This window comes from Etheostoma cragini, chromosome 2 (genome assembly GCF_013103735.1).
Source record: "Etheostoma cragini isolate CJK2018 chromosome 2, CSU_Ecrag_1.0, whole genome shotgun sequence".
Classification (NCBI taxonomy): Eukaryota; Metazoa; Chordata; class Actinopteri; order Perciformes; family Percidae; genus Etheostoma; species Etheostoma cragini.
This window is the reverse complement of record NC_048408.1, coordinates 23,641,261-23,668,016: the sequence shown is the minus strand read 5'-3', so window position 1 is coordinate 23,668,016 and position 26,756 is coordinate 23,641,261. Positions and strand designations below refer to the sequence as shown.

At 39.7% G+C, this 26,756-nt stretch overlaps 4 protein-coding genes across 6 annotated transcripts in view; 1 reads left to right on the top strand and 3 right to left on the bottom strand.

Annotated features, from left to right (window-relative positions):
* Positions 1-508, bottom strand: part of as3mt (arsenite methyltransferase) — a 6,190-nt gene extending 5,682 nt beyond the window's left edge. Inside the window, exon 1 of the mRNA XM_034861713.1 lies at positions 431-508. The gene's annotated coding sequence lies outside the window, so the exon portion shown is untranslated. The remainder of the gene's footprint in view (positions 1-430) is intronic.
* Positions 509-1,038: 530 nt separating this feature from the next.
* On the bottom strand, positions 1,039-14,811 carry wbp1lb (WW domain binding protein 1-like b). 2 transcript variants are annotated; one of them, XM_034861694.1, is made up of 4 exons: positions 14,313-14,811; positions 8,185-8,287; positions 4,525-4,686; positions 1,039-3,662 (listed from the first exon to the last, which is right to left on the bottom strand). In XM_034861694.1, the coding sequence occupies exons 1-4, from the start codon at positions 14,397-14,399 to the stop codon at positions 2,839-2,841; spliced, it is 1,176 nt and encodes a 391-aa protein (XP_034717585.1). In that variant the 5' UTR covers positions 14,400-14,811; the 3' UTR covers positions 1,039-2,838. The 2 variants fall into 2 exon arrangements, with proteins under 2 accessions (XP_034717585.1, XP_034717591.1); XM_034861700.1 differs by lacking the exon at positions 14,313-14,811 and adding an exon at positions 9,896-10,100.
* Positions 14,812-16,656: 1,845 nt separating this feature from the next.
* On the bottom strand, positions 16,657-22,768 carry poll (polymerase (DNA directed), lambda). Of its 2 annotated transcripts, XM_034861502.1 has the most exons (9): positions 22,515-22,768; positions 21,734-21,872; positions 21,241-21,543; positions 20,939-21,056; positions 19,807-20,145; positions 18,561-18,734; positions 18,126-18,254; positions 17,337-17,505; positions 16,657-17,238 (listed from the first exon to the last, which is right to left on the bottom strand). In XM_034861502.1, the coding sequence occupies exons 2-9, from the start codon at positions 21,841-21,843 to the stop codon at positions 16,877-16,879; spliced, it is 1,704 nt and encodes a 567-aa protein (XP_034717393.1). In that variant the 5' UTR covers positions 21,844-21,872; positions 22,515-22,768; the 3' UTR covers positions 16,657-16,876. The 2 variants fall into 2 exon arrangements, with proteins under 2 accessions (XP_034717393.1, XP_034717403.1); XM_034861512.1 differs by lacking the exon at positions 19,807-20,145.
* Positions 22,769-22,775: 7 nt separating this feature from the next.
* dpcd (deleted in primary ciliary dyskinesia homolog (mouse)) lies at positions 22,776-25,825 on the top strand. Its single transcript, XM_034861821.1, has 6 exons — positions 22,776-22,907; positions 23,389-23,469; positions 23,576-23,700; positions 23,862-23,995; positions 24,147-24,249; positions 24,736-25,825. Exons 1-6 carry the CDS (start codon positions 22,844-22,846, stop codon positions 24,838-24,840), a joined length of 612 nt encoding a protein of 203 aa, XP_034717712.1. The 5' UTR covers positions 22,776-22,843; the 3' UTR covers positions 24,841-25,825.
* Positions 25,826-26,756: the final 931 nt, after the last annotated feature.

The following is a 26,756-nucleotide window of genomic DNA, read 5'->3' as shown; positions in this document are numbered from 1 at the left end:
AATTGTAAGCCTAAATCAAGGTAACAAGTTGTTTCGGTTTGCGCTGTTAAATTGAAATTCCTGTTCTACTGAGAGAAACTCAAGTTGTTTTGAGTAAAAACGTGAACGATGCGATGGTGTAGTGGATAGTGCAGAGGACTCTTATGCCGTTATTTTTTTGCCGAAGAAGGTTCGAACCCAGCGCGACACAGATCATCGTAATTTATTTTAAAACACAACTTTCCCGCTGTACAATGTTATTGTAGTGTCATGCTCAGATATTCTGTTTAGTTCAGTACATTTTATATTGAGGTGCGACATGCAAAGGCCAGTAAAATGTTTATGAATTTGTAGCGAATCTGTCGACGTGGGTAGCCGTTGAGGTTTACACGGCATCTGGACAGCCTCGGAAACCAGTAGGTGGAAAAACCAGAAGGCACATAACACCGGTTAACGTTAGAGGAAAGCTTTCAGCAGTGGCTGGCTCGCTGAGCAATATAAACGGTGTACTTCTTGTTCAATAGCACACCCTGTCCTTCACTTAATGAAATCACAGCTGGACCCTGGTAACATCACGTAACAGTCAATAAAGTTCAAAGATAAGGTGTCTGTTACATTTTTAATCCATACAAAAGAATGAATTTAAAAGGGCATGTTTATTGAAAATACATCCATATTGGTTGCTGTAATAAATGGCTTATGTTATGATCAGAACATTCAAAGGACATGTGCAAAACCACCTTACACACACTTGTGAAGAAAAAAATAAACGTGTCTTTGGCAAGATGCCCCTGATCTTAACAAGTCATCAACTAGTCAAACGTACCCTTCACACAACTTAAGCATAAGTTATAAAAAATAAAATTAAAAAACGTTAAATCTTTTTCTAACAGAATAAAATAACACCCATAGTGAGAAAAAAATCCGTCTTAACAATAAAGTTAATGATTTCATAAAAATATGAAAGCAACTATTTGGTTCACAAACGTGACAGAACATTATACACATTTTTCAAATATAAAGTGGTTCTAAAATGTATACAGTTCCAATATTTTTTTTAAGGATTTGGCTGATATGAAAATAGCTTGTCTTGGTTACATGTACCACAATCACAAAATATCACTTTATAGCCCACAAAAGCATTAACATATAAAGAATTTTAGAGTGTGTTCAGACATTGATGTGTAAGATTTACTTCAGCTTACTGCTAATACATAACGTCCATGTTACATTTTCAACTCAGAAGTTTTGAGACAGCTCCAGTTAGATTGTTTTAGGGTATACACTGTATAGAAATCTGTGAGACCAATGACTGAAACATTTGTGCTTTGCAATGTGATGCGGAAATTGAAAAGAAATAAAAAAAGAACACGTGCATGACAATGAAATGTAGCATCACCAAGTTCCAATTCATTTCAGAGATTGGGAAAACTAAAATTTTACTTAGTTTGTAAGTTTCACACAGCGTGCTCATAGCATTTTCCATGGCCCATTCATCATTAATCAACATTTAATCTATAACAGCCCCTGTAAGATTTGGATTAAAAGGTTGGATTTAAAACATTTAAGCTCTTAAAGGCATTTCAAACTAAGAGTCCTCCATTTACAGAACTATTTGGTATATAGCATTATAAATATTGCTTGTTAACTGATTGTGTTGTTTGTCCATAAATGTTTTTTATTTAATCCAAACTGAATTAACTAAAACTTAAGTCCCCAAAGACGTATTTTTCCACTCAACAGGAGGAGCATTTTATACTGTATAGTGGACTGTATAGTTTAGGCGGTAAACTAAGTGACTCACACCAAAGTTTGAGGTCTGACAATGTCTTTCTCAGTTGTAATCTCTACGAAACGTATCATTGTTCGTCAAAGTTCCGTTTTTTGGGTAGTCATACTACAAACATTCATTAATTTCAATATGATTGTGTACAAAGTGAACAGGTTGCATCCCGTAACAATCCACAGAGGTCCATTTCTTACATATGTAACAAAATCCTAAGACACTATCTATAATCATGTACTGCGATTTAAGACTGAATTAATGAAAGCCTTTTCTGTTATGATTTTTTTTAGCTAACAGCTCATTTATAAAGATAAATACACTTTGTGCAAAATATGAACTGCTCACATGAAGATTTGTAAATGCACTTATACTTCTATCACTAGCAGGGCAGATAGAGAGCAACAAAAACAGACAAGGCAGAGCGTTTTCTAAACGCTGAAAAGCACTTAAGAAGTATGTACGGGACATCCCACACAGTCTTGTTCTAGTGTCCCTGTACAGTATCAGTTTGCATAAGCACACACTGTGGTAAATCCACATTGCACCCATCCAAAATGTTCCTGCTGTGTTTTTTTGTCACTATGTAGTTTTCTGCCTGCAGAGAACTGCTTTGCAAAACTGCTGCAAGCACCGAAGGTGAGGAAGGCTGCATTTATCCTGGACACCTAAAGTCCTGTCGTCACAGCTTCAGACAGTGTGTCAGGAGCTTCCGTTGCATGATAAGGACAACTGAAAGACTGCGTGTGTGTGTGTTTGTGTTTGTGTGGTCTCAATTGACACAAGCTGTTAAAGGGCTTCAACTGCCCGAACATAACTCATAATCCACAGGTTAAGGCCACTGTTCCAGTGTGGCGAGGAAAAGGCTTTCTAAACCTTTGGAATTTAATCACATTTAGTTGTCATTTCCCTACCTTCTTCCACCCGTTTCTAAGATGCACACATTCATAAAAATACTCACTCAGAAAGTATTTAGTCGTAACACATTTGCTCAGATACAAAAGCATATGCCTCCATGCTAATGTCTCAAGTGCTCTCTCCTTCCCTCTATGAAACAAAGGTGTGCTGACTGTGTTTCAGCCCTGCGGCTCAGTGCTGGTGCTGTGGTGTGGTCCCTCCTGCTCGTTGATGGTGTGGAGGATGAGGCACACTGGAGGGTGGAGCGAGGCGCTGCCTATCTGATGAGCCGGTTGAGGAGATCCTGACGGCCCACGTGCAACCCGCCTCTCCAGCCCGCCTAGCGCCTGCTCCTCCTCCCCACTGAAGGAGGCTCGATGGCCACAGCTGTCGCAGAAGTCGCCTGCCTCCTCCCCCTCCTCCTCTTCATCATCTCCCTCATGCCCCAGCAGGCTCTCTAGCTCTCTCAACTCCTTGCCTTCCTGGCCTGTCCCTCCAGCTCCACTAAAACCGCTGATCCCCCGTGTGCCACACACACACACCTCAATCCCAGAGTCACCTGTGAATCGCCTCCTCCTACCATTGGGGAGTCGGTCTTTGTCCTCAGCAGAACCCTCTGACGGGTCCTTTAGCAGGTGGTCCTTGCAGGAGTCATCCCCACTTTCACTTCTTTTCTCCTGGCTTGTAAGTCCCTCCCTATTGAGCCCATCTGACAGCAGTATCATGCCTGAATCTTGTGCTGTCTGCATGGGCTTGTTTGGCCTCAAGTCTAAGGTAAGGGTTTGTGGTTCTTCTATGCTGGGTCTGCAACACAGACTGTCAGAGGCCGGTGGCACCGGAGTGGGCTGGATGGTTGGGCAGTGTCTCTCCTGCTGCTCAGGAGACAGTGGGCTAGAAGCCACTGATATTGGGCCTGTGTGTAAGGCACTGTAAGGAGGGGGAGGAGTTGGTGGCCGGTTGACCACCTCTTCGTAGTCAGGCAGGAGGTAGTTTGGCAGAAACCCTAAAGAGAAAAAAGCATTACTTTGAATATAAACTGAAACAAATGTTTTATTTTATGCAAAAAACTGCCTGATCCCTAAACATTTCAGTTTGACCTCACTAAACTTTCTGGACCACTATTCAAACATTCATGGAGCAATAGGGAGGAAAATGTGACAAAACAAGCTAAGTTCTGGGTCAATTCTGTGCTGAGGACTGTTGCAGCACTGTGCATGATGGTGTCGTAACACTGGCGAGGTACCAAAAGAGCAATGCTGGCCATTTCCTGAAAACTGGGGCATGCAAACAGGTTCTGACACTGTGTGAAACCAGGGATACATGTCAGTGCAAACATTGAATTTCAGCCAGGGACCACTGCTTTGTTTGTCACTAGTTTTAAATTCCTCCGTTTGATGTAACTAGGAGACTACTGGTGGATGGGTAAAACACAGGACCTTCACCCAGGAGACCGGGGATCGTGTCCCGTGTGTCATGTGTCCTTTGTGTCCCGCGTCTCACTTTTCCTAAACTCTACTGTCAGTTTTTTTTTTTTTTTTTTTTTTTTTTTACAAAAGCAAACCCCGTCTTTTCCTAAACTACCGCTTTCTTCTTGCGATAACAGGCCAAGTGGCGTGCATGTTTACGTCCTCTGTATACAACATACGCAAAGTCATGTTGCCAAAAATATTTTCAAATCCAAAAACTACAGTGCTAAAACTGGTATGTGTGATGCCATCATGTATTAAGTTTTGATTGTGTGTGTGTGTGTGTGCGTGTGCCTGTGCTGGGATAGTGTATGGTGGATAAATCAGAGCTTTTGGCATAGAAAAGTTACTCATCAGGTTTTATCATCATGTTGTGGGTGTTGGAGTGGTAGCTCTTACTGAAATAGAAGGGCACAGGGGGGTAGTTGTGTGCTTCGCGGTAAGCGATGAGGTTAATCTCATGCTGCCGTTGTTGCTGCTGCAGCCGTTGTTTGGTGCGGCGATGGTGACACACACAGCAGCAGCTCAAAATGAAGATGATTGCCCATACCAACCAAAACCCTGTGAGAGGAAGATCAACACTGTTATGTTATGTTTAAAATGGAACTCCAGCAAAATAGATCAAAAGTCAATGTGATCGTTGGCCTGATATTTTAAAATAAACTCAGGGGGTGTTGAATAGGTTCAAACAGGAAAGATTGTGCTGTACAATAATAGAAATGTAGAACTGTAGTGTACATAAAGGGCCTGCTGCTAACACAAACATAGCACTGCAGATCAAATAATGCCAACATCTGGTTCTAGTGAAACATTCACATACTTGTACACTGTATGTATTGGATTTTAAATTTTATCACATAGAATAACTTCAATCATCACTCAAAGGTACAAGAACAATTTATTTCTCGAACAAGGCGCTGAGAGGTTCGGCTATGGAGCAACCCAATATACAGTAAAACACCACAGAAACACTTTCCAGGATAATGAGATTGTTTAATTACAATCTGTGCTTTTTCTTTATGATATGATGTCGTAATTTTCTACAAAGGCATTTTTTGTGGAACTGTACTATCTAGAATCCAGTCTAAAAAGCAATAGTGAGCTAAAAGTGGCTTCAAAAACGTGTTTATGTCTCTGCCAACCAAATTGCAGTTTAGATCCATGTATCTCTTGAACTCATATGTAGTGAATTTAATAAGAAAAGTGTATTTTTTGGCAAAACATGAATGTTTCACACATCTTCAACCTGTCAGCAGAGAAGACCCCTGCAATCACCACATTTAAGATTAGTGTCAACAATTATATATGGGTGTATTATTGGCAAGATGGCTGCTCTTTCCAAACTTTTAGAAAAAGTTTGCAAAGAGCAGCCATCTTGCCAATAATTATTGCCAATGATTATCACAGAACAGTTAGTAGAGCATCTGGAAAGCAACAACCCTATTAACCACAAACAGTTTGGATTTAAACCAGGATACTCTACAGAAAAGGCTAATTGCTTCCTTGCCAAGAACATCAAGAGTAAGTTGCACAAGTGTAATGTTGTGGGAGCCGTGTTTCTAGACCCTAAAAAGGCTTTTGACACCGTTAACCACAACATACTCCTGAACATGTTAAAATAAACACTAAACTCTCAATGCTATTACAATTCACAATGGGTATCCCACAGGGCTGCATCTTGGGGCCTCTGTTCTTTAGTTTTCAAATCAAATTTAATAAACATTAACAAACTTTGTAATACTGTCCGGACAAACCTGAACTGCTTCAAAATGATAAGGCATCATATACCTGTCAAGGCAGCTTTACTGTTTTCTCATGCTATGATACTCTCTCACTTATCTTACTGTGTTACTGTATGGGGCCAAGCATCCCGGTCAAACCCATCATATCTTTATACAAACAAGCACTGAAAATAATAGATCAGAAACCAATAATGTGGCACCACTGTTTGATTGTACAGAAATATAAGCTTCTCAATTTTGATGTCTTTATTAAGTTTTCTTTTCTTAAACTTATTTTTAAATGCGTAAATAATCTAGCTTCAGCCGTACTCTGTCCTTTTGTGACAAAAACAAATACAAGGAGAGTGGCCACTAGGGGAACAGTGGGTGGCAACTGCATAGCAGAGGGGCGCAAAACCACCTTCGGCACTCTCGTTTTTTAATGATAAGGACACATTTTTGGAATGATTTACCAACTGAAATAAAAACACAAACCGAACTGATGAAAACATTTAACAGAAAGGTGAATACTGGCTGAAAGAAAACCAAACATGTAACCACTGTTTCAGTTGTGTTGTTGTAATGTATTGTCTGTGCTAGATGCCTGGCTGTTTGTACATGGCTGCCAGGGTTCATCCCAGGGTCTGGGTATGGGAGATGAACCTTTGGCAGCCCAGGCCCCTCACTATCGGGGTGGGTATAGGTGAGCAGGCGCGAGCAGCTGGATGCTTGGGGTTTGTGTTGTTACGTGATGCGTCGGTTTGTGCAATGTGGTCTCAACTTTGGTAAATGTTGATGTAACATATTAGTATACAATGTATTTGCTGCATGACAGTGTAACTCACACTATGTAGTTCTTTTAATTTTTTTAATTTGGATTATGTTTTTAGAAAGGCCTGACTATGGACTGGGTTGCAAATTATCATGTTGGCTAGAAACCTTTTATGCAACAAATCTACACATATTGTTATGGCCTTGACTATAATAATTATGTGTGTAATACTGTGCGCTGCATTGTCCCCTGACAAATAAATAAATAAATAAAAAATTTAATTCAGTATCTGAGGAAATGAGAAATATTGTCACAATCTGCCCTTCTGTTCCCGAGTTAGGGTGTTGAATAATGGCCAGTGAATTTAACCTTTGACCTTTTGGATATAAAATGTCATCACTTCATCATTTCATTCTATTAAGACATTTGTGTGAAATGTCAGAATTTATGTTGGAATTCTTAAGTAATGGCCAAAAACTTGCTTTGTGACCATTGTGACCAGTTCAGGATAGACATGCACGATATTGGAAATACTGACATTGCGGTATATTTTTCCCCTATGATATATATTGCGATATGAAAAAAGAAAAAGTAATTTTCAAAAGATGACATAAATAACTATTTGGAAATAATAAATCATTCTTGACTAATGCCATGATTTTGTAGCGGAGTGCATTAACATAGAAGATAAAAATTAAACAGGATCTTTTCTAATATGAACCATTCTATGTTAAACTTTATTGCTTTATACCAAAGCAAGTAAGCGTTGTGAGTAACATTACTCTTCTGAAGTGATTTTGGAGAGGGAAATTAGGTAGAAATACGCTGGTTGACTAGCATGACACAATTGTATTCATATAATACACGCAAAATCAATCCAGGCTAAAGTGTATGACAATGACTGTATGTTGCTTCCTCTAAATTTTAGGTTGTGGCCAGCTTGTTTGTTTGACAAAATGATCAGACCTGCATCTGCATCTTGCACTACTTACCTTGATTGGTATATCAATTTGCACTGGTGACTGTTTATTTACAGTACCAATTGTTTACATATACATCTGCAATACCGTACTTTAACTGTAATATGCAATTAGTTTCCACTGCACTTTAATTCGGATAGCTTCTGCCCAAACTTTATTTGTACTACCTTTAAATCCATTGTTATACTGCTCATATATATATATATATATATATATATATATATATATATATATATATATATATATATATATTAAAAAGTCTGTTTATTGTAATAGCCATCTGTATATATGTATTCATAGTACATATTCACCTGTAAACTCTGTTATAGTAACAACCATCTGCGGGGGAAATGGCCGGGAGACGTTGTGACTATGTTGCATTAATCAGGTCATTTAGTTTGTATTTGCAGCGAACACAAAACACTGACTACTGTAACTTCACTGACCACCCATTAAAAACTATTTGCATCCCTGTGTCAGCGGCAGCTGCTGCCTACAGTACGTTTCTACACATTGCAGACACGCCTGGTGGAAAATAGGGATTACAAGAAGAACAAAAAGGAAATAGGAAAAACAAGATACTTACACCAGAGCTCATAGTAGTAGCTGCAGCACTGAGACTTCCCACAGCAGTGTCCGGACTCACAGACATAACTCTGGTTGTTGATACCTTCACAGTGCAGTAGGCTCTGAAAGAGAGAAGCAGTGTCACTTTAAAAAAAGGGAAGTATGCAATTCCATCTCACGGCATCCGGTTAAGGTGTGCTGTGCCAATAATGATTTATGTTTTATTTTTTGACTCGAGGTGAAATTATTTTTGTTCTGTGTTTTACACTAAACAACAAAAACAAGTCCAACATAAAAGTAAAACAAAAAGGGTTTGGAGCTTGTTGAACTAGAGCTGTAGAACAAGTTCAATTGAGATCGCCAGAGTGTAATAAAGTACTGGCAAGGGATTTGAGGTTAAATACAGCACATTATTAGTACATTGGAGTATGTCCTGTACTTCCAGCCTCTAACTAATCAGCCAAGTCGATTGTTTACCCAGCTGGGTAATGATGAAAAATGAAATTGTTAACCAAGGCCATAACATTTTTGTGTTTTTGGAGTGCTGCTAATCCAGTTTATGAGCTATTGTCACTTTAGCAAAGCACCCAAATCACTGCGCACCTGTCTTGGCTTGGATGTCACTCCAGAAGCTCATTAGAATTATGAATATTTGCAATTTGTTCTATTGTTCTGAATTTTAATGTTTAATTCTTTTTTATTTAGTTTCAGTTATTTTCCTGGTGGAATCTTCTCATTTTAGGTCTTCAATTTTAATTTCATGGTCAACTGCTAAAATCCTTGTTGCTTCTTAGCCCAGACAACCAAAGTGGTTTGACCTGACCAACTGTCATTGTGAGAGCATGTTTCCTACTAGCGAGGCAAAAACGGCTACTATTTTTTGTCCCGAAACAAATCTTCCAACTGATGGTAGATTCTTGAGTCATTTTAAGTGTCCCCTCTTTTGCCTGCATTTGGTCACATAGTACAAAGTGCACAGATGACATGACGGGTTACATTGACAATATCTCTAAAAAAAGTTGATTTTCTTACATACTGATATGTATACAGAAAAACAAACTGTATATTATAAAGATATAGTACATCCTTTGCACAGTTAGTATGTACTATAGGATTGGATCAGACTAGTTTTTACATGCATAGCCCTGATCTTTGATTCAGAATAATAATAACACTGCAGATATCTAATTTGTAGCCAACATCCAATGCTCGGAAGTAAACAACTTAGCCACTTGTGGTGGAAAGGTGTTTAAGGCCCATATCAAGTGCAAATTTCTGAACCGCTGCCTGGATGTTGCTGCCGATTTAGTACACAAATTGAACTTAAAAGGTTTGGCTGAGGCCTAATCATAACTTTAAAAATTTCAAAATGTGTTTGACTCACCAGTCCACTTTCATCCAAGATCAATAAGGCATTTGTCTCCACTACAAAACTTTGTTTTAACCATCAATATAGCAAAACAGCAGCTATACCTGATTAAAAAGTAAACTTGGCTTAAAGTATTCATCATGCCTGTAAAAAGTTAAGTTGTAACAGGACACAAGCAATACCATAATTAAATCAGATTAATCTGCATCGTGCCAAAAGACAAGGAGCACTGTAAACAAAATCCTGAGGCAAGCCTGTGGATTTTTCCAGGAAGATCCCTCAGATGTTTTCTTCTAGAGTAGCTTAATGATTAGCTAGACAACGGTTTTATAGAAAGATAGTTTTGTTCTCTATAGATTACCAGCTTAGGTCCCAGATTGTGAGGCATGATGATCCAGGGTCCAAAAATCCCAGACAAGTATCTCCAACCTCCTGGGTCATTATCCCACAAAAGAAGTCAAACACCTCTAAAACATTCTCTGACTCCCTCTCCTTGCCTCCCTCTCTCTCCCCACACACACACACACACACACACACACACACACACACACACACACACACACACACACACACACACACACACACACACACACACACACACACACACACACACACACACACACACACACACACACACACACACACACACACACACACACACACACACACACACACACACACAAATTGCTCTACGGAAATTTCCAAGCAGCAGAGAGCAAGCTCCTAGCTGGGCCGCTCTATCAGGATACTGTACAGGGCGGTGAGAGGTGTGTGAGGCCTGAAGAGAACGGCAAGAAAAGCAGTGAGAAAGCCCGACACAGAGCAGTAACACAGGAATGATTCGTCACTCACCCGATCAGCACAACCCAAGCTCCTGGGCTGCTTACAAATGTGTCCACAACCTCAAACCCGAAAGATTAGTCATTTCTCAACAGCTGTTTCAACCTTAACATGTCATTTACAAAAAAAAAGCAGCCTGAACATTTAAAAACAGGATTTAATTGTCTGTGTAATAAACACATGATGCTCTGTTTCTCCACTTTGTCTCTGATAACTTCAGCTGTTTTCACTGATTCAGTTACTAACCTCCACCATGTTCTCTCTACTTGGCAGGCTGAGTCCTTCTTGCAATTTGATACAGATAACCATCTAGATTGTTTGGGTCTTTTGCATGCGCTGCATAAAGACAGCCGAGCACTGGGGGGGATGTCAAGGTTTCATAAACAGGTCTTTGTAAAGAAAAAATGCTCACCTTTGAAAAAAATTAGGTGAAAGTTTCCAGTTATGGATTCAAGTCAATCTTCTGCTAATGTTTTTTTTTATTATTATTATTCTTTTTCCCATTTGTACTTTACGTTATATTATCTCCAATGGTGAGCTTGTGACACAGAGTTTCCCTTCGGGGATCAATAAAGTATTTCTGATTCTGATTATGCAATATTTTGTAGATATTTGAAAAATGCGCAAACAGAACAAGATCTACCCCGAAAATAAAATATTATCTAAATCTAGCCCAAGATTTGCAAAAAGGTACTCCTGCCCCATTACAATGCCAATAACCCCTTTCCCTAGGTATCACTTAGTTGTGTTTTATCAGGCTGTCCATCTCACAGCTGAACCTAAAAAAACATGTAGGTCATCGGAGAGTATTTCTGAATAACCTTTTTCATATAAGACAGACAGCAAAGAATCCAGACAGACTAGATTCTACCTGTCTCCGATCTAAACAGGCAACAATGAAACTATCCACCTCTCTCGTGCAATACTACCAGATTAAAGGCAGATTTGGTTACCATTCCAGAAATTATTGCTGCGTTCGAAAATAATCAACCTTACTAATGAGCAGCTGATGACATGAGCAGACAATGAGAACAGTTCAAAAATCCCCTGGTACCTATGAAATACTGTTCCTGGAGACAATTGGCTACAGTTCTAGTTCATTCTGACTGCACAGTCACAGTTGATCCACTTAGCACAGGCCTGTAGGACTTGGCCGGTTAGCTGATGCAAGACCTCGCTAACCCCTTATTTATCATTCTGTCCTGCAACAAAGAAAGGTGCTCTTTCATAGCCATCAAGGTTATGCATAACAAAACGCCACTGATGCATTACTAGAAACCGTTATTGCCAGACATACCCCCCCCCCAGAGCAAACTTTAACAGCTGAGGTTAGTTCAACAAGCATCAGTTGCCTCATATCTAAAAGTTAGAATAACAATTTGCCAGCACTTTTAGATATAGATACTTCTAAAGTTTCATTCATACTCGTATTTTGGGTTTCTACCAAGAACATACATGTTTACATGCTTAAATGAACGAAATGCACTAACTCATGCTGTCTGTCTGAATATACCTGTTTTTTTAAATGCTTAATTTTAGCACCTATCTCTTTAAGCCCCCTCCCAAATTAGCCTTTTCTGCTCTGGTTGGTCCGCGTTTCTAGATTTTCTACATTCGCAATCTACAGTTTTCATAGTATACGGTATAGTTTTAACATCACAAGCACACAAAGTCCTGACAGAGCTTTTAAAGGGCACAGTATTTAAATAGCACCCCGACCTGCTTCAAAATGAAAAAAAGACATGTAAATCTTGCTTTTTACAATGTGGGACCTTGAAATTACTACAATAGGGCTTAGACACAGAACTGTTGGTTCTATACCACATGAGACCCAATTTTCAGCACTAATATTATTTACTGTGTCGTATATATTGTAGTAATCGTATCTTTACTTTTTGGGGCTTTTAGCCTTAATTGGATAGGATAGCTGAGGACAGGAAAGAGGTCAGAGAGAGGGGGATGACATGCACCAAAGGGCTGCGGGTCAGAGTCAAACCTGGGCCGCTGCGGTAAGGACTGAGCCCTAGTGCATGGAGCGCATGCTCAACCAGGTAAGCTACCTATATAATGCACATTTTTATAATATACGAAGTATCTTATGTACAATGCACATACATTCATTTTGATTTATTTATTTTTATTTCATTCTATTTCATTTCTTATTCTCATTTGTTCTATACTTATTCATATCTTTCTACTCGAGAGTTAGGGCTGCACAATAGATTACTTTCAATAAATTGTCATCACAATATCATCTGGTTTGATATACACATTGCAAAAGGCTGCAACACATTGCAAGATTTCTTGTTAGTTGAAAGAGAATATCAGTGGAATACTGCCCTTTATAATGTAAGTCGGGCTGGGAAATATCAATATTATATTAATATCGTGATATGAGACTAGATATTGTCTTCAATTTTGGATATTGTAATATTGTGATATGACATAAGTGTTGTCTTTTCCTGGTTTTAAAGACTGCATTAAAGTAAAGTTATGTCATTTACGGAATATACCAGACTGCAATGACTTATTTGCATATATTAAATTATTCGCATATTTTCCTCATTTCATGTAGCCCTATCAAGAGTGGAGCATTTGTAACAAACCCAATCCCCTCCCAATCTAGAGATCAATGAAGTAGTTTGATTGATACACAACAGCCATTGATTAGATCAATGAAACAATACAGGTCAAACTGGTTAAACTGGAATAAATGCATATAATCTGGCTGTAGATAAGATTTTGAAAGGATGCCCGGTTCAGAGATATTTGAGCACATGAGCTACTGATAAAACAAAGAGGGTGATGAAATGAAAGGACTTGTATGAAATGAAATGGACTTGTTTCACTTGTATGAAAGGACTGATTACATCCTGGTATTGGTAATTACTGAGAGGTTCTCTCCCACCTTTTTTACAACCAATGGAATGACAACTAGCTCACATTTACGGTAACTGCAAATTATTAAGGAATTATGTGACAGGGATGTCAGTTGCGCCCTTATCTAGATGATCATTCAAATTAATTAAGTCTAGCTTGTGAATTAGTTGTGAAGTATCCTTGAGTCTCTTATCTGTAAAAATGCAGATGCAAGAATGCAGAATGTTGTTACCGCATCTATTTACTCATGCTACTGTAAGTCAAACATGCTTGCAACAACATAATGCTACATCTGCTGCCTCTTCCACACAGAGTTATAAATTATTCTTTCTTAGTTAGTAGTTAGCTAGTTTGGGGTTTCATACTTGTGTTGTGCAGACTTAGAAGTTTTCACTGTCAAATGACCAAGAATGATTACTGACTTAATATAGCCTAGACTACCCTATGTTAATTGTGGATAAGGACCAGTACTGGATGCTGACTAATTAATACATTACTCAAAGTATGCATGCATTAGTGTACCCATAAGAAGCACAATATATAATATTGCCACCACAGTATGTCTCGAAAACATGTAGCATCAAAAGGGTAAGCCTGCTGAGATTATAACAATGTAATTGTCAACACACTGACAAAATCATCAACATTATATTGACAGAATAGCTATTAGGCTCATTAACTAGTATACCCATGTTCAGTTTTGTGGGCAAAGATTAATCCCAACATTCGTTATATCTACCGGTGTGGCTGCATTCATGTCCGAATAACTGTTTTTATAGTTTATGCAACTCTCTTCTGGCTAAAGTGTCTTTTTATAACCATAAACACAACAGAGCGAGGCCCTAGCTGGCTCATAAGTGTCCCTTTACTTCAACAAGGTTAGGTACGTTAGCTATCGCAGTTAGCAAAACCTCTTTCTTGACCCACACAGTAAGTTAAAGCAAGTGACTAACGACAACGGATATACGGTCATGCCATGAGTTTGCTAACTTAGCCTGGTAACTAGCTAGCTAACAGTCCTGTGAGAGAGAGCCTTGTTTTTGACTGCTCAACCTTACCCTGTCTGCTGAGGACTCGGTTGGGTTGACAGAGCCAACAGCGTGCAAAAACAATCCCATTTTAAGAGCCGAACATACGCCTCTCATTCCTCCGAAAAGTAGATAACGTTACAGCTTAGGCAAAAACATACGCATGCAAACAGTGTTCACAAACTGTCCGAATATCCTCAACTATTTCGCAGGCCCTGTCGCTCTGAGAGGCCGCTGCATGCGCCGCCTCCTCTGCGCACTGGACATTTCAACAAGGCACGGTGCTCGCTGGCGCAACTGGTTGCTGTCGGTGCCACTGATACAGCTGTTACACAAGCTTCTCCTCCAGCAAAGGCACTCTGCCTTGGTCTGCTGGGTGTGGCGTGGTCACCTCTGTCCGATCCATGTGCGCAACGTGATGGGCGTTCAGTTGCGTAGTTCGCCACTAGTTTTGCGGACTGACCCGTGATTGGACAGCTTGGGCCAGCTGGGAAAGGACAGACCAATCATTGATCGGTCCGACTCCGTCCCAGCTCCGGGGATCCGCAGCCCGCTGGAGCACAGACGCAGAGCTTCTTTTTTTGCCGGACGCCGGAGAGCTCCGCAGCAATTAAGCACACGGCAGATAGTGCGGGACAGGAAGTCGACACACAAACAGAATAAAACATCCTGTTAATTTTCAAAATAAAATAGAATGTGCTCACGGCGGATCATATTCCCCTACACTACAACTCGACAACACAGCAGTTGTTTCCCCTCTCGTGGAGAACCGTTACGCATCTGGTGGAAATTGGGGGTTAGAAAGCTCCAGGATTTCCATATCCACTTAAAAAGGCTCAGTGGCATGCAACAACATACTTTCCATTATATTTTTGATATATTTTGAATCTAATATATTGTCATATGCGTTTTCTTTCTTCAAATAGGCTAAATAAAGGTATTTTCACCATTAATGGGTGCATTAAAGTGTATCCGAAATGAAGTTGTTGATGCTCAAAACTTCCCTGGGGGAGGACACCCAGACCCTATGACATGGCCCCTCCCCCAAAGGCAGATTCTGGCCAATCTGAAGTCCAGTATGCCCACTACAATACATTAGACTACTCCAGCGTTCCCCTCCTGAAATTTATGGGGGCACATGCAAAAAACACAGTCGTCTCTTCTCGAGTTAATGAGCATGTGTTTAAAATCATCTCTTTCCTTGCGACCCTTTAACCATATTTTACCCGTTTCATAAAAAGTGATACAAGTGATTGTACACGAGCCCAGTCAAATTAGGTTAGAATGTCAAATTACTACAAATTACTATAAATGTCAAATTACTACCCATTATGTGTACGTGACAGTTTATACTGAAACTAGAACTGTCTTCCCTATTTCTGACAGAGGCCTGTAAACCTAATACAGCCCTAAGTAAACTAGTGTGTAGTTCTAAAAAAAATGAAGAACCAGGAAAAAATCTGCTATTACCCTTTGATATGCTTTATTACCATTACTCATCTTTCATAAAATATACAGCATCAAGCATCACCCATATTAAAATTTCTGTAAAGGGCCAGTTCACTGAACTTGCAAAATCACAAATATTTCCATTTACCTCTAGTGAAATCCACCCCTGCACATAGTTTCGATCAAAGGTGCCCTGCCACAACGTATTTCATGACTTTGTGGTAATATCTGAAGTTTTACTAAGGACTCTAACATTTTTTGTGGAAAAAATGTCTTGGTTGCCTTGTTTCAAGCCATTCTAGTGTGGCGTAGAAAGCCTGCAAGAAGACTTATGCCAGTTCTCATTAACATTCAACGAGCTAAGCTGCTTGAATTTGATTGGCTAACAGCTAGCCAATGAGAGCCTGGCTATCAGTATCGTTTACCCAGCGCAACTGGGCGAGCTCATGAATAGTAATGAGCTCAGGCAACATGATGTCAGACTGACCAGCTTTTGTCATTATAATTGGCCTGATTTCTCCACTTATTTAGAGGAGGAAGCAGTTCATTTTCACATTCATGACATAACACATATGGACCTAAAAAATTTAAAATAAAATACAGGTAAAAAATGGTTTTGTGTAGCAGGGCACCTTTAACATGTTAAGGCGTTAGAATATTCTCCCTTGAAACTTCTGCTGCCTTGTATAATAAGTAATTTTATCTTTTAACAATATTCTTTGTTACTTGACTTAGTCCAACTGCCGTCTGTTGAGGAAACGGAAACTATCCCTTCGAAATAAACACTGTTACTCTCAAAGGCTCTGGACCCTGTAACTCAATCCCATTCATTGTGTTGTATTGGGGTGGCAGCAGGGGTTTCAGAGGTGAACATCTCACAACCTCAGCACATATCACTTCAACAATTAATTAAAAAAAAAAAAAGTTGTTTAGGAGATTTGAGTGAACTCAACCTTATAATCTGTAGAATTAAATTATCATTCAAGTCACACAGGGCTCTTGAATGATCTTTAGAGCAGTAAAACATCCTTAAAACTGATAGAGCATGATTGTTACCAGGAGTTACCATTGTTATCATTCATAATCATAATTCCTGTATAAAAACCTGACAAGGCATTGTGACAGGCTTGGTGATTGGCAAATCTTCACCAGTCTCTTTCATGAGGTTGTCTGTATGGTATGCCTAAAAGACTAAAAACATCCTTCTCTGTTGGTGTAGCAAATGACGTGCCGTTGTACACCTTCAAGCTACCGTGACGCACCACATCTTTGTTTAGCGAGTGCTCCGATAAGCTCATTTTTTTTGTCTTTGCCAGGGCTCTCATTGAGCGGTTAAAGTGTGCCGACCCGGTGAAATACATGAGAGCACAGGCAAACTCATTGTAGGGCACTACTATAATGTCAAGCCTGCGGTGGCGGTGGCCGGGTCCTGGCAAATGGCACACACCCATGTATTTCTTCTGCTCTCCGTTCTCCTCATGACTCACCAGGTCGTCTGTCAAAAACCCTTCAAAATAAAGTCATTTTCTTTTAGGTTTCTCTGACGGAAAACAAAAGGAATTTGACATCATACAAACCTTAAACATAAGAGAAGATGGAGCTTACCACTGTCATGAAGGCTCTGTAAAACTTTGCTGAAAACCCCCTTGTGGGACTTGCCATCAGGATGAGAAATAAGTATGTCCACATCTCCACATGTGGCCTTTTCCCGGCGGTAGGAGCCACATGCAATCGCCAAGAGGCCTGGATCTATGGCCTGGACAGCATCTCTCACCTGCACATACACCCAAAACAGAAGGGACCAAACACAGGCTATTATCCATCCTAGAGTGATGGGGCTTTTTTTCTTGAACGTTGGCTTCTCAATAATGAGTAATTATTAATGAATGCGTAATTGTTTGCCAGTGTGCTTTTCTGTTTCCAGCCAAATGCTGGGAGGTAGGCTTGATAAAGCATCACATTATTTTGACAAGCCTGAGGGAGTACACATGCTTTTGTCATCTATCTAATGTGTACTTTATATCTGGCAGCTTTGGAGGAAAAATACAAATCCAAGTAATACAATATGAAAACAACTAGCGTTGTACTCAACGCTCTGGAGTGAACAGCTATCTGGCTAACTTAAGATGCCGCAAGTTTCAAGAGTTAGTTTTCCCCTTTGGGATGCTCCACTTTGTGAGAACACAGTCTGGTTTTCCCATTATCAAGCAGTCAAGGAAGGCTGACAAAACCGTCTCCTACTTCCATCCCTCTTCTTCCAAATTACTGAGGGTTAGAGCGTGGAACTTTTTCAGAGATGTCTCACCTCTATGTACTTGAATAAACACAATAATGTGGTGAAAGATGCAAACATATTCATCCATGTAGATTTTGCAACAAATGAAGACACATTACCACTTTCTCTATGGCTGCTGCTTCTTCTCTGGGCATTCGGTCTAGAAAGTCATCGTAGTGCTTGAGTCCGATTTTCTGAGTGTTGCTTAGGTGGGCTTTTGTGCGGATGTCCTCCAATGTGCGAAATCCCTAAAAGACATATAATTTCTATAAAAACTTAAAATGGTAATATTTCCCTCCTGTGTCCTCCTTGCTTTAGATATCAAATTTATTAATATTAGATTCTATAGCCCACAGCTAAACATTAACATTGGTTAATATTCGCAGTGGGAATCGAACCCCCGATTCCCCCACACCAAAGGCATGTGTCATATCCACTGCGCCGTCACCCTGATCATGTGACATATAAAAAGATATCTTGTCACGGTGCTGAAGTGCAAGTCAAATTCCATTCAGATGTGCCTTTAATATTTTTGATTTGATGTGCGTCTCTACCTGTTGGTACCACAGCTGTGCAGTTTTCACTCCTGCACCCCAGATGTTAGTAAAAAGCTCCAACACGGGCACAGCCTCCCCGAGGTGGTCAAGTTTCCGCAAGTGACCGCTCTCCATGATCTCATCAATTTTGTCAGCCATGCGTTTTCCAATTCCTGGGATCTGACAAGCTTCCTAAAACAAGTGAAAAAAGATTTTGATTCAAGGAGGAATATACCAGCACGCAAAGAAATCCCTGTATTTGGCAAAAAAAATAATTGGTGTACTTTCATGTCATCCGATTAAAAGTACTACAGTATGTTTATAGTTTTTTTGTTGATTGCTGAAAAACAGTGGACACAACTGGAGACACATGTAAAGAACTCAAACTACAGTGTGCACAGCAGCAGTTCATGTGGACCAAACTAATTCGTTTTTCATTGCTTGAACACAGTGTGCACAACACTGTGGATTTACCGAACCTTGTTTAAATGCCAACACACTGCTGTCACAACTGTTAATCATGCAGACAAACCAGAATAGATTTCAGTCTGGTGCCTATCGAACTGCTGATTCTTTATTTAAAAGCCTAAGCAGGTGTCTTGTTTTAGACTAGTTAGTGAACATATGCAATATTTATACAGATAAAGCCTTTTTTGTATACTTACCCCAAATAAGAATGAAACAAATAAGAATGAAACAACTATACAATGTGCCATTTAAGAAAAACAGGTAAATAACCAAAGACACCAAAATGTCCAGGTAAGATGTCTGAGGTTAAATACACAGCAAAAAAAAAAGAAATGTGAAAAACACCATATCTTTTCAATATTAAAACTGCATTCTTACTATTTTTCAGAAATTAATTGAGGTGAAAGCAATGGAAACACCACATTCACTGTTTTTTTCAGTAATTCAATCAATTACAAGAGACAAAATACTATATTAAATAAAAAACTGATGATTTGTATTTTTTCTTGTTGACCTTCCGCAAAATTGGTATATTATAACATCTATATATTTTCTTTAGAGAAACTATTGAGTAGTGTGAAGTCACTCAAATTGTCCAAACTGTAAATATGAGAAAGTTTGTAACTCCTGTAATTGTGTTTGACGCAAGTCTTTTCACTCTGTGTGTTCTGAGTGCCAGTGTGTGTGTCTCAGCAAGGGTTGTTCATAGTGTTTTGAGACGTCTGTAAAGGGTTTACAAAAAACTGTAACAACTATACTGACACTAGCCACAACAAAAACAACTGTATTAGGTTACCTGATATGATGTAATAGGCTTGTGGTAACTCTTCAGTGCGTTGACAGCCTTGGAGTAGCCCAGCGCCCTCCACCTGTCTCCCTGGTGTGTGTAGGCCTTGGCCAGCACTTCTAGTTTGTCTGTGATGTGTTTGTTGAAGTTATTACTTTTGGACTGAGAGGACTGGGCACAGACCCACTTCCCTGAGACCGCTTGCTGAGCAGCAGAGTCTGAACCAGGGTCTAGGCTGGGGCCAGGAGTTTCCTCTTTGGGGTGCTGGCCAGTAATGAGAGCTTCCAAGTCACTCTGTGAGACGCCGTCTTCGTCTCCTCGCACTTCCTCCTTAGTGTCTGAGACTGTCTGAGAGTAGTATGTAATTAAGTTAAAGTTAGTTAAATTATAACACACACAGACTTGTTAATGTGTGTTCAAGGTTGAGCTTTTGCTCCCTGTTGTACCAGATGGTAGTCTGGATCAACATAAGTACATTTCCAGGATAAAACTTTGCCCCTCACCTTCCCCTCTCTGTGTGTTGCCGTTCTCAAAATACTTTCACTGAGGGAAACAACAACAAACTTCGAGCTAGAAAACCTCACACTGAAAATGGCAAGTTCTGAATTTTAATCGTAGAACGAGGCATGTCTGCTTGGTTCTTTGGTGAATGATTGTAACAATTTACAAAGAATACGTTTACTATCTAACTGGAACGTGTCTGGACCGATTGCTGGGGATTGCTAAGGATGAAGTACACACATTAATACACTGGTAGGAGCAAATTAAGTTTAACCATGTATCCAGCTAATTTAAATACCTCACATTACTGTATTATGTAAACAGTTAATTTAATATTGCATGAGGCACTTTCTTTTGCGGGGTGCAAATGTTCCACCAAAAAAAGTTCCTTGCCAAGAGCATTTTGCAGAAGCACACAATCGCAGTGCCTGGAACTTAGCGTTTCCAAGAAAATCGTAATTGCTTAAAAACAAAATTCAAACAACCCACAGGTTTTTTTTTCTCCCATTCTAGAAGGTTTCTGTGGTGTAGCCAGACCTCACTCCACCGCCCTTTGGAGATAGCTCAGGCAAAGGGAGACTAACCAACCGGTAACTGACAGAAAGACTGCAAAACCTGTACACAGCACATGAAAACCTACCATGTCTATGGTCTCCTCTTGCCTGGCCTGATCAGACACTGGTTCTGCAATAGCTTCTTCAGCAGGCTTTACATTCAATACCTCTTCTTTAATATTGTCATGTTTGGTTTCAGATTCCCTGTGTGAGGAGTACAATAAGATATGTTATAAGACTACGACTCATTGAATACTATAACATATATATGCTGTCTCCATGTCAACCAAATATTGTAAATGCTTCAATTGTAAGCAATACACGGGACATACAAGTGAAAAGTAGAAACAAGTTAGCATTCTAAAAAGAGGACTATTAGGTGAATAACCTCTTGGGTGAAATGAGGCTGTAGCTGTCAACTTCCAGCAGTTGTTTCTCACTGATGCATAAGCTCAACCAAATGCATTTCACCAGTTGGACTCCAGAGGGCATACATTGCACTTTCAGTAAGCGCAGAGCCCTGTCCCTGTTCATGTTGTCATCCACTACAACATGAGTGACACTGGGACACAGTGAACTCTCTGTCTGTCCTCCATTCTGCTGAATTTGTCTTTGAAAGATTTGGCATCTGGCAGTTCCTATTCCAGCAGGTAGGATGTACACTGAAACACCATTAAAAATGCTTCCTGGGGCAGAAGAGAGAAACGTGTAACAATGAGTCATTTTTTGGCACTTCCTGTTTTTTTAAGTTTATTTTCTCCTAACACACACACACACACACACACACACACACACACACACACACACACACACACACACACACACACACACACACACACACACACACACACACACACACACACACACACACACACACACACACACCGCATTCTTCAAGTTTCTTCTTTGCTGGAGGGGCATCCTTTCCCGGTAACACTTTGGCTCTTTTAACTTTGGGAAAGGCTTTCACAATTCCGTGACGAGGCTCCATCTTGTTTTTATGAAGGGGGCACCAGTGGCCTGAGACATGAAGCAGAAATATCAAGATTTGTAACTTTGCAAAGCAAAACCCACCCACTCTACAACATCAGCGGTACTACTGATTATGCACCAAAACAGTGTTTGAGTATGTAATGGGTTCACACTGAATGATTGACTGCATTTTAGTATTAACCTTTGTGTACTGAAGTTTATGTATTTTGGGCCATCCGAGCACTGCAATTTGACTTAACGTTAACGATAGTTAAAAGTAAGACTACATTCACAAAAACTGTTAGCAACAGTTAACGTTCCTAACACATTGTGTATACTTTGTAACGTTTGCTAGCTAGTCAATTCATACTTCATAGTATCGGTCACTTAGCTCAATAGTTAATGTTAGAATGGAATTTAAACACAGGAAAGAGTGGGACCTGTTTCAGCTTGTACACAAATATCCACAACTATCTGACACAGCAGTATATCCTGCTTCGGAAACGGACTTGAAGTGTTATCTACTTCCCTTTAGCTTGTGCTAACGTTAGAAACAGTCTTCATCACAAACTGTTTCAACTATCGTTTTTACTCAATATTTCAATTACGATTTATTTCATCTTAACATATTTAAATATAAATCCACATTTGAAGCAGAACATTAATGAACTGTAATATTTTAGCTCTTACCCCTATTAAGATGGAACCATACGTCGCTAGCTAACGCTAGCTAGTTTACGTTACCGACAACCGGACACATTTGGTTTCAATGTTTCCTTTCCGGGTCAATTACAAGCTAGAAAACAAATAAAACGTTTTTTTGGTTTAGTTTAGTGTAGTTTAAAATTATATCTAAACTATGCGTAAAATATACAAATTACATCGTGTTTGTATGTATTAATTGTTACGATGACACCTGTTTATTATTTTTCTACATATTTTCCTGTTTCGTCTGTGTATTGACCTCAGTTGCTGTGGTTACGGCTTGATTCCGGAAGTGACCCTCTAGCTTTAGAAACATGGCTGTGCAAAACTGGATTGATATCCTAAAATCTTCAAAGAAAACAGCGTTAATACATGATGGTAAGTACCTTACAAAGAACAAAAGCAAGTTATTTAAAATAGAAAGATTTGCTATAAAATTACTAGTTAGCCTTTTTCCCTGACGTCATTTTTATTAAGTTAACTCAGACTGTTAGCTAGCTTTCCAGCTAGCATAATGTCACTAGGCAACAAGCAGGTGGCACAACAGGCCCTGTAACGTTAGCACATTTGTTTTAACTGTAATAGACGTCAAAACACATTAAAGACGTTTTAATAATGTATCAACAGTCCGTCGCCAGTATTGCACTAATACTAAAAAAAGAAAGGTACAATGTGACTCGCGGCTCTCTGGGTGTCTTTACAGACTAGCTAGCAAGTTAGCTAATCATCTCATTTAAGCAGCTACTGCAAGCTAATTGTGAGATCTCTAATGAACGAGTCCTGCCTACCTTGCCTGCTTTTTGAGTTATGCTGTTTTTTTCAAGTTTGCATGACAACTATTTTCAAATCCCACCTCCAGGGAAAAGGAAGATCCACTACCTCTTTACAGATGGAAAAGAAATGTCAGAAGAGTATGACTTGAAAACCGATGAGCTCATTGGTAAGCAACAGGTCTCCAGTTCTACACAGTAGTGTGTAGCTGCTGTTGTTTGGAATTCCAACGGCATACGTTTATGTATCTTATGAGAACGTTTGGTACTTTTCAGTACGAAAGTGGCGTCATAAAAGCACACTTGGAGCTCATGGCGAATGGGAGGTGGAGGTAGGGGAGCCGCTTGCAAGCCCAGTCAATTCTTCGGATTCGGAGGTGATCAAGGAGAACTGCTCCAATGTGGGTTTTCATTTATGGTCTCTATGACTTTATAATTTAAGTTGAAACACTTCATTTTCTAATAGGCATTTTTGTTTGTTTAAGCTCAATTTGATTCCTTTCAGAGAAAGTATGAATAAATGGCATGTCTGTAAAATGGATCTGAATGTTTGTTTCCGCAGCCTGTGTTCATGCGTAAAGACACAAAAACCAGCTTTCAGTGGAGAATCCGCAACCTTCCCTACCCCAAAGATGTCTTCAGTGTTTCTGTAGAGCCATCTGACAGATGCATCATCATAAAAACCTCAAACAAAAAGTAAATATGCATGAGAACACTGGTTTTCCCTGGCCATCTTTTCATTTCTGTGCCGTACACTTGCTGCATGTAATCCTTGTGTCCGTCCTACAGATGGCACTGTTTACAATACATTTGGCTCTACAGTACTGTGGTACCCATGTCTTCCCAGGTATTATAAGAAGTTCAGTGTTACTGATTTAGATCGCAGTAAGCTGCCATTGGACAACTCCGCCCTCAGCTTCACTCACGCCAACAACACTTTAATTGTCAGCGTAAGTCCTACTCAACATTTAAAAATAAATAAGTCTTTACCACTTTATATTATACCCAATGCTTTAAATAAATAAATGAATAAATAAAGATATGAGCATCAAAGGTTGATTCAAGACATGTGTTCTAACGTAAAATGTTGAGTGCGGGGACCAAAACAGCATAATCTCAGCATTCTGAATAATTGCAAGTATCTGACTTTTTTTTGTGGGGGGGTTATTTATTAAAGCATTTTATGCAAATCATGAGGATTATATACAGGTGGCTTTTTTGCTTAGATTTTGTAGTATACCTTTTCCTCTGTACACTTTTCACTTACTCCTCAATGTTTGAGATTACAAAAATAAGTTTTTCCTCCATCAGTTCCTCTTTGTGTAATATTTGCTTTCAATTTTGCATGCTCTTTCCACACGATAACAGTGAATGGTTTGCAGGAGGAAGATGAGGGAGAATGTTAGAGTAATTATTTTTTTCTCTCTCCTGTCCAGTACAAGAAACCCAAGGAGACCTTAACCCTTGAACAGGAGCTACTGAAGGAACTGAAGAAACTGAAGGCGTCCAGCGAAGGGGATGTTGACTGCAAAACTCAGTGAATTTGGGCTGTGAAGGAAGAGGATACTTCTGTGTTGCATTTAAAGCAGAACCTCACTGCATCGTTTTCCAGTCACATGTGAGCCCTCATTTTTTTGTCTTTCATGGATCCCTTTATTTAGAAGACCTCTGCACAGTGCCTTGTCAATGGTGTAAAGCTTATAATTGCGTTTACTATTTGGGGTAAGTTTATCAGAGTTGTTAGTGTTGAAATGTGTCCAACCATTTATATTTGATACCGACATTCAGTAAAGTAGATTACATTTTTTGACATCTTACAACCCAATGTATTAATTTAGTAGCTGAACCATGAGTGTTTTCCATAATTATTTCATTTACAGAAACATAAATTTTGCATAAAAAAAAAAAAAAAAAAGTCTTTTTACTTCTTGTTACCAAACCTACTAGGCAGCAATTTTGATGGGGGTCACATAACCTACCACCCTGCTTTCATTGATGTTCTTGTAAAACACTCAAAACACACAATGCCTTTTCCCTGTCTGTTCCAGGGTCACTGTTACGAGCACATCCCATTTGTGTTAACTGAATACCCTCATGTTCCTTGCATGTAGTGGGCCACCCTGAAAGCCATTACCGAAACGCTGGTCAACGAGCAAGCTAGTGTTACTCTTCCCCTTTACAAAAGAGGGTCACTATGACTCTGTGGTCCCCAGCACAAACCACATGCACACAAGTTAGAAATGGGTGCAGCTGCCAGGCTTTGTTCCAAACTCATCGGATATTATTGTCTAACAAGGACAAATGTAAAAACGGTATTTCTGTGCTTTGGGATTTTTTTTAATCTGTGTGCATATGACATGTAAAGAAGAAAAACAATTGTAAAGATCCATGCTGTGAAATTAGATATTTCTCTAGTTTTTCCCCAAGAAACTTTCCTGTCAGAAATACTTAGACAGTGGATAAAACAAATAGCAGTGCTGTTTAAAAGAGACAATGGCATTTAAATATAGCGTGTTTCAACCTCGTGATTCTTTGCATTTTTTACCACTTGTCCAAACCCAGAGAGCAAGTGCAAAAGCAGAGACAAAACCACAGCTCTCTCACTATTGTACTTTGTCTTCTTCCTGATGGAAAGAACAGGAATACAAGAACACATTTTGAACCCAGCCTGTCCTGTTGTTGTGAGGGACTTTTTGTGACAAAAACGCATTCCTACATACTTGATTGGGTAGAGTTAGCCTGTGCGGTTCTAAAGCGGTGCTGTGCTAATACAACTTAAACATATCTGGTAAGAGGTATATTATGCTGCTGACCAGATTTCCTAAATTCCAAGCATTCATTCTGAGGTCTTAATTTTTTGTCATTTAGTTAAGAGCTTTACAATCTTCAGAGCTCCGGCTGCTGTCAAAACAAACTCCCGCAGCAACAAACACCAACTAACAAATTGGACATCCAGCTCATGCACTGTGAGAGCAGCCGAGTCCCTCTGTTCAGGGTCTTCTTCCTCCCCTGTCGTTTGGCCTCTGATGGTCATGCTCAACTGCTTCTGGGAAGAGGGTTTCTTTTCTGCCTCCCTTTCATTCTCGAATGCCTCTTCCCAGCCATTCCCCCTCTTTCAGCCGATGCCACATTTTGCCACACAGGCCCCGATGCTTTTTCTGCAACCCTTCAACTCCCTCTCTGCAAACCCCCTCCAACCCCTTACCCCTCCCTGTGTGACTGGCTTCTTTTTGATAACTGACCCCTCCTCGTGTTATTATTCGAACCCACTATTGTATAACATGCCCTTTTATATGAGGTTTCACAAAGGGCCCATTTGATCAGAGGGTTACGGTGTGCGATCGTGAGAAATGCAACTACATGGTGGTAACCTTTGTTTGGGCCAAAATGGTGGGCTGACCTCATCGCTTTTAATGCATAGCTCGGGCCATTCAGGCCCAAGTCTCACTTGCTGAGC

What these genes read in the sequence shown, in the direction of transcription:
- poll (XM_034861502.1), bottom strand. Translation starts at nt 21,843, where the DNA reads ATGGAGCCTCGTCACGGAATTGTGAAAGCCTTTCCCAAAGTTAAAAGA. An exon ending in AAACTTGAAGAATGCGGTGT is followed by an intron (nt 21,544 to 21,733) that starts GTGTGTGTGTGT and finishes TCTCTCTTCTGC; the next exon opens with CCCAGGAAGCATTTTTAATG. An exon ending in AAGAGGAGACCATAGACATG is followed by an intron (nt 20,146 to 20,938) that starts GTAGGTTTTCAT and finishes TACTACTCTCAG; the next exon opens with ACAGTCTCAGACACTAAGGA.
- wbp1lb (XM_034861694.1), bottom strand. Translation starts at nt 14,399, where the DNA reads ATGAGAGGCGTATGTTCGGCTCTTAAAATGGGATTGTTTTTGCACGCT. An exon ending in CCGAGTCCTCAGCAGACAGG is followed by an intron (nt 8,288 to 14,312) that starts GTAAGGTTGAGC and finishes TCTCTCTTTCAG; the next exon opens with AGCCTACTGCACTGTGAAGG. An exon ending in CTACTACTATGAGCTCTGGT is followed by an intron (nt 4,687 to 8,184) that starts GTAAGTATCTTG and finishes TTCCTCTCACAG; the next exon opens with GGTTTTGGTTGGTATGGGCA.
- dpcd (XM_034861821.1), top strand. Translation starts at nt 22,844, where the DNA reads ATGGCTGTGCAAAACTGGATTGATATCCTAAAATCTTCAAAGAAAACA. An exon ending in TCAAGGAGAACTGCTCCAAT is followed by an intron (nt 23,701 to 23,861) that starts GTGGGTTTTCAT and finishes TTGTTTCCGCAG; the next exon opens with CCTGTGTTCATGCGTAAAGA. An exon ending in ATAAAAACCTCAAACAAAAA is followed by an intron (nt 23,996 to 24,146) that starts GTAAATATGCAT and finishes ATGTCTTCCCAG; the next exon opens with GTATTATAAGAAGTTCAGTG.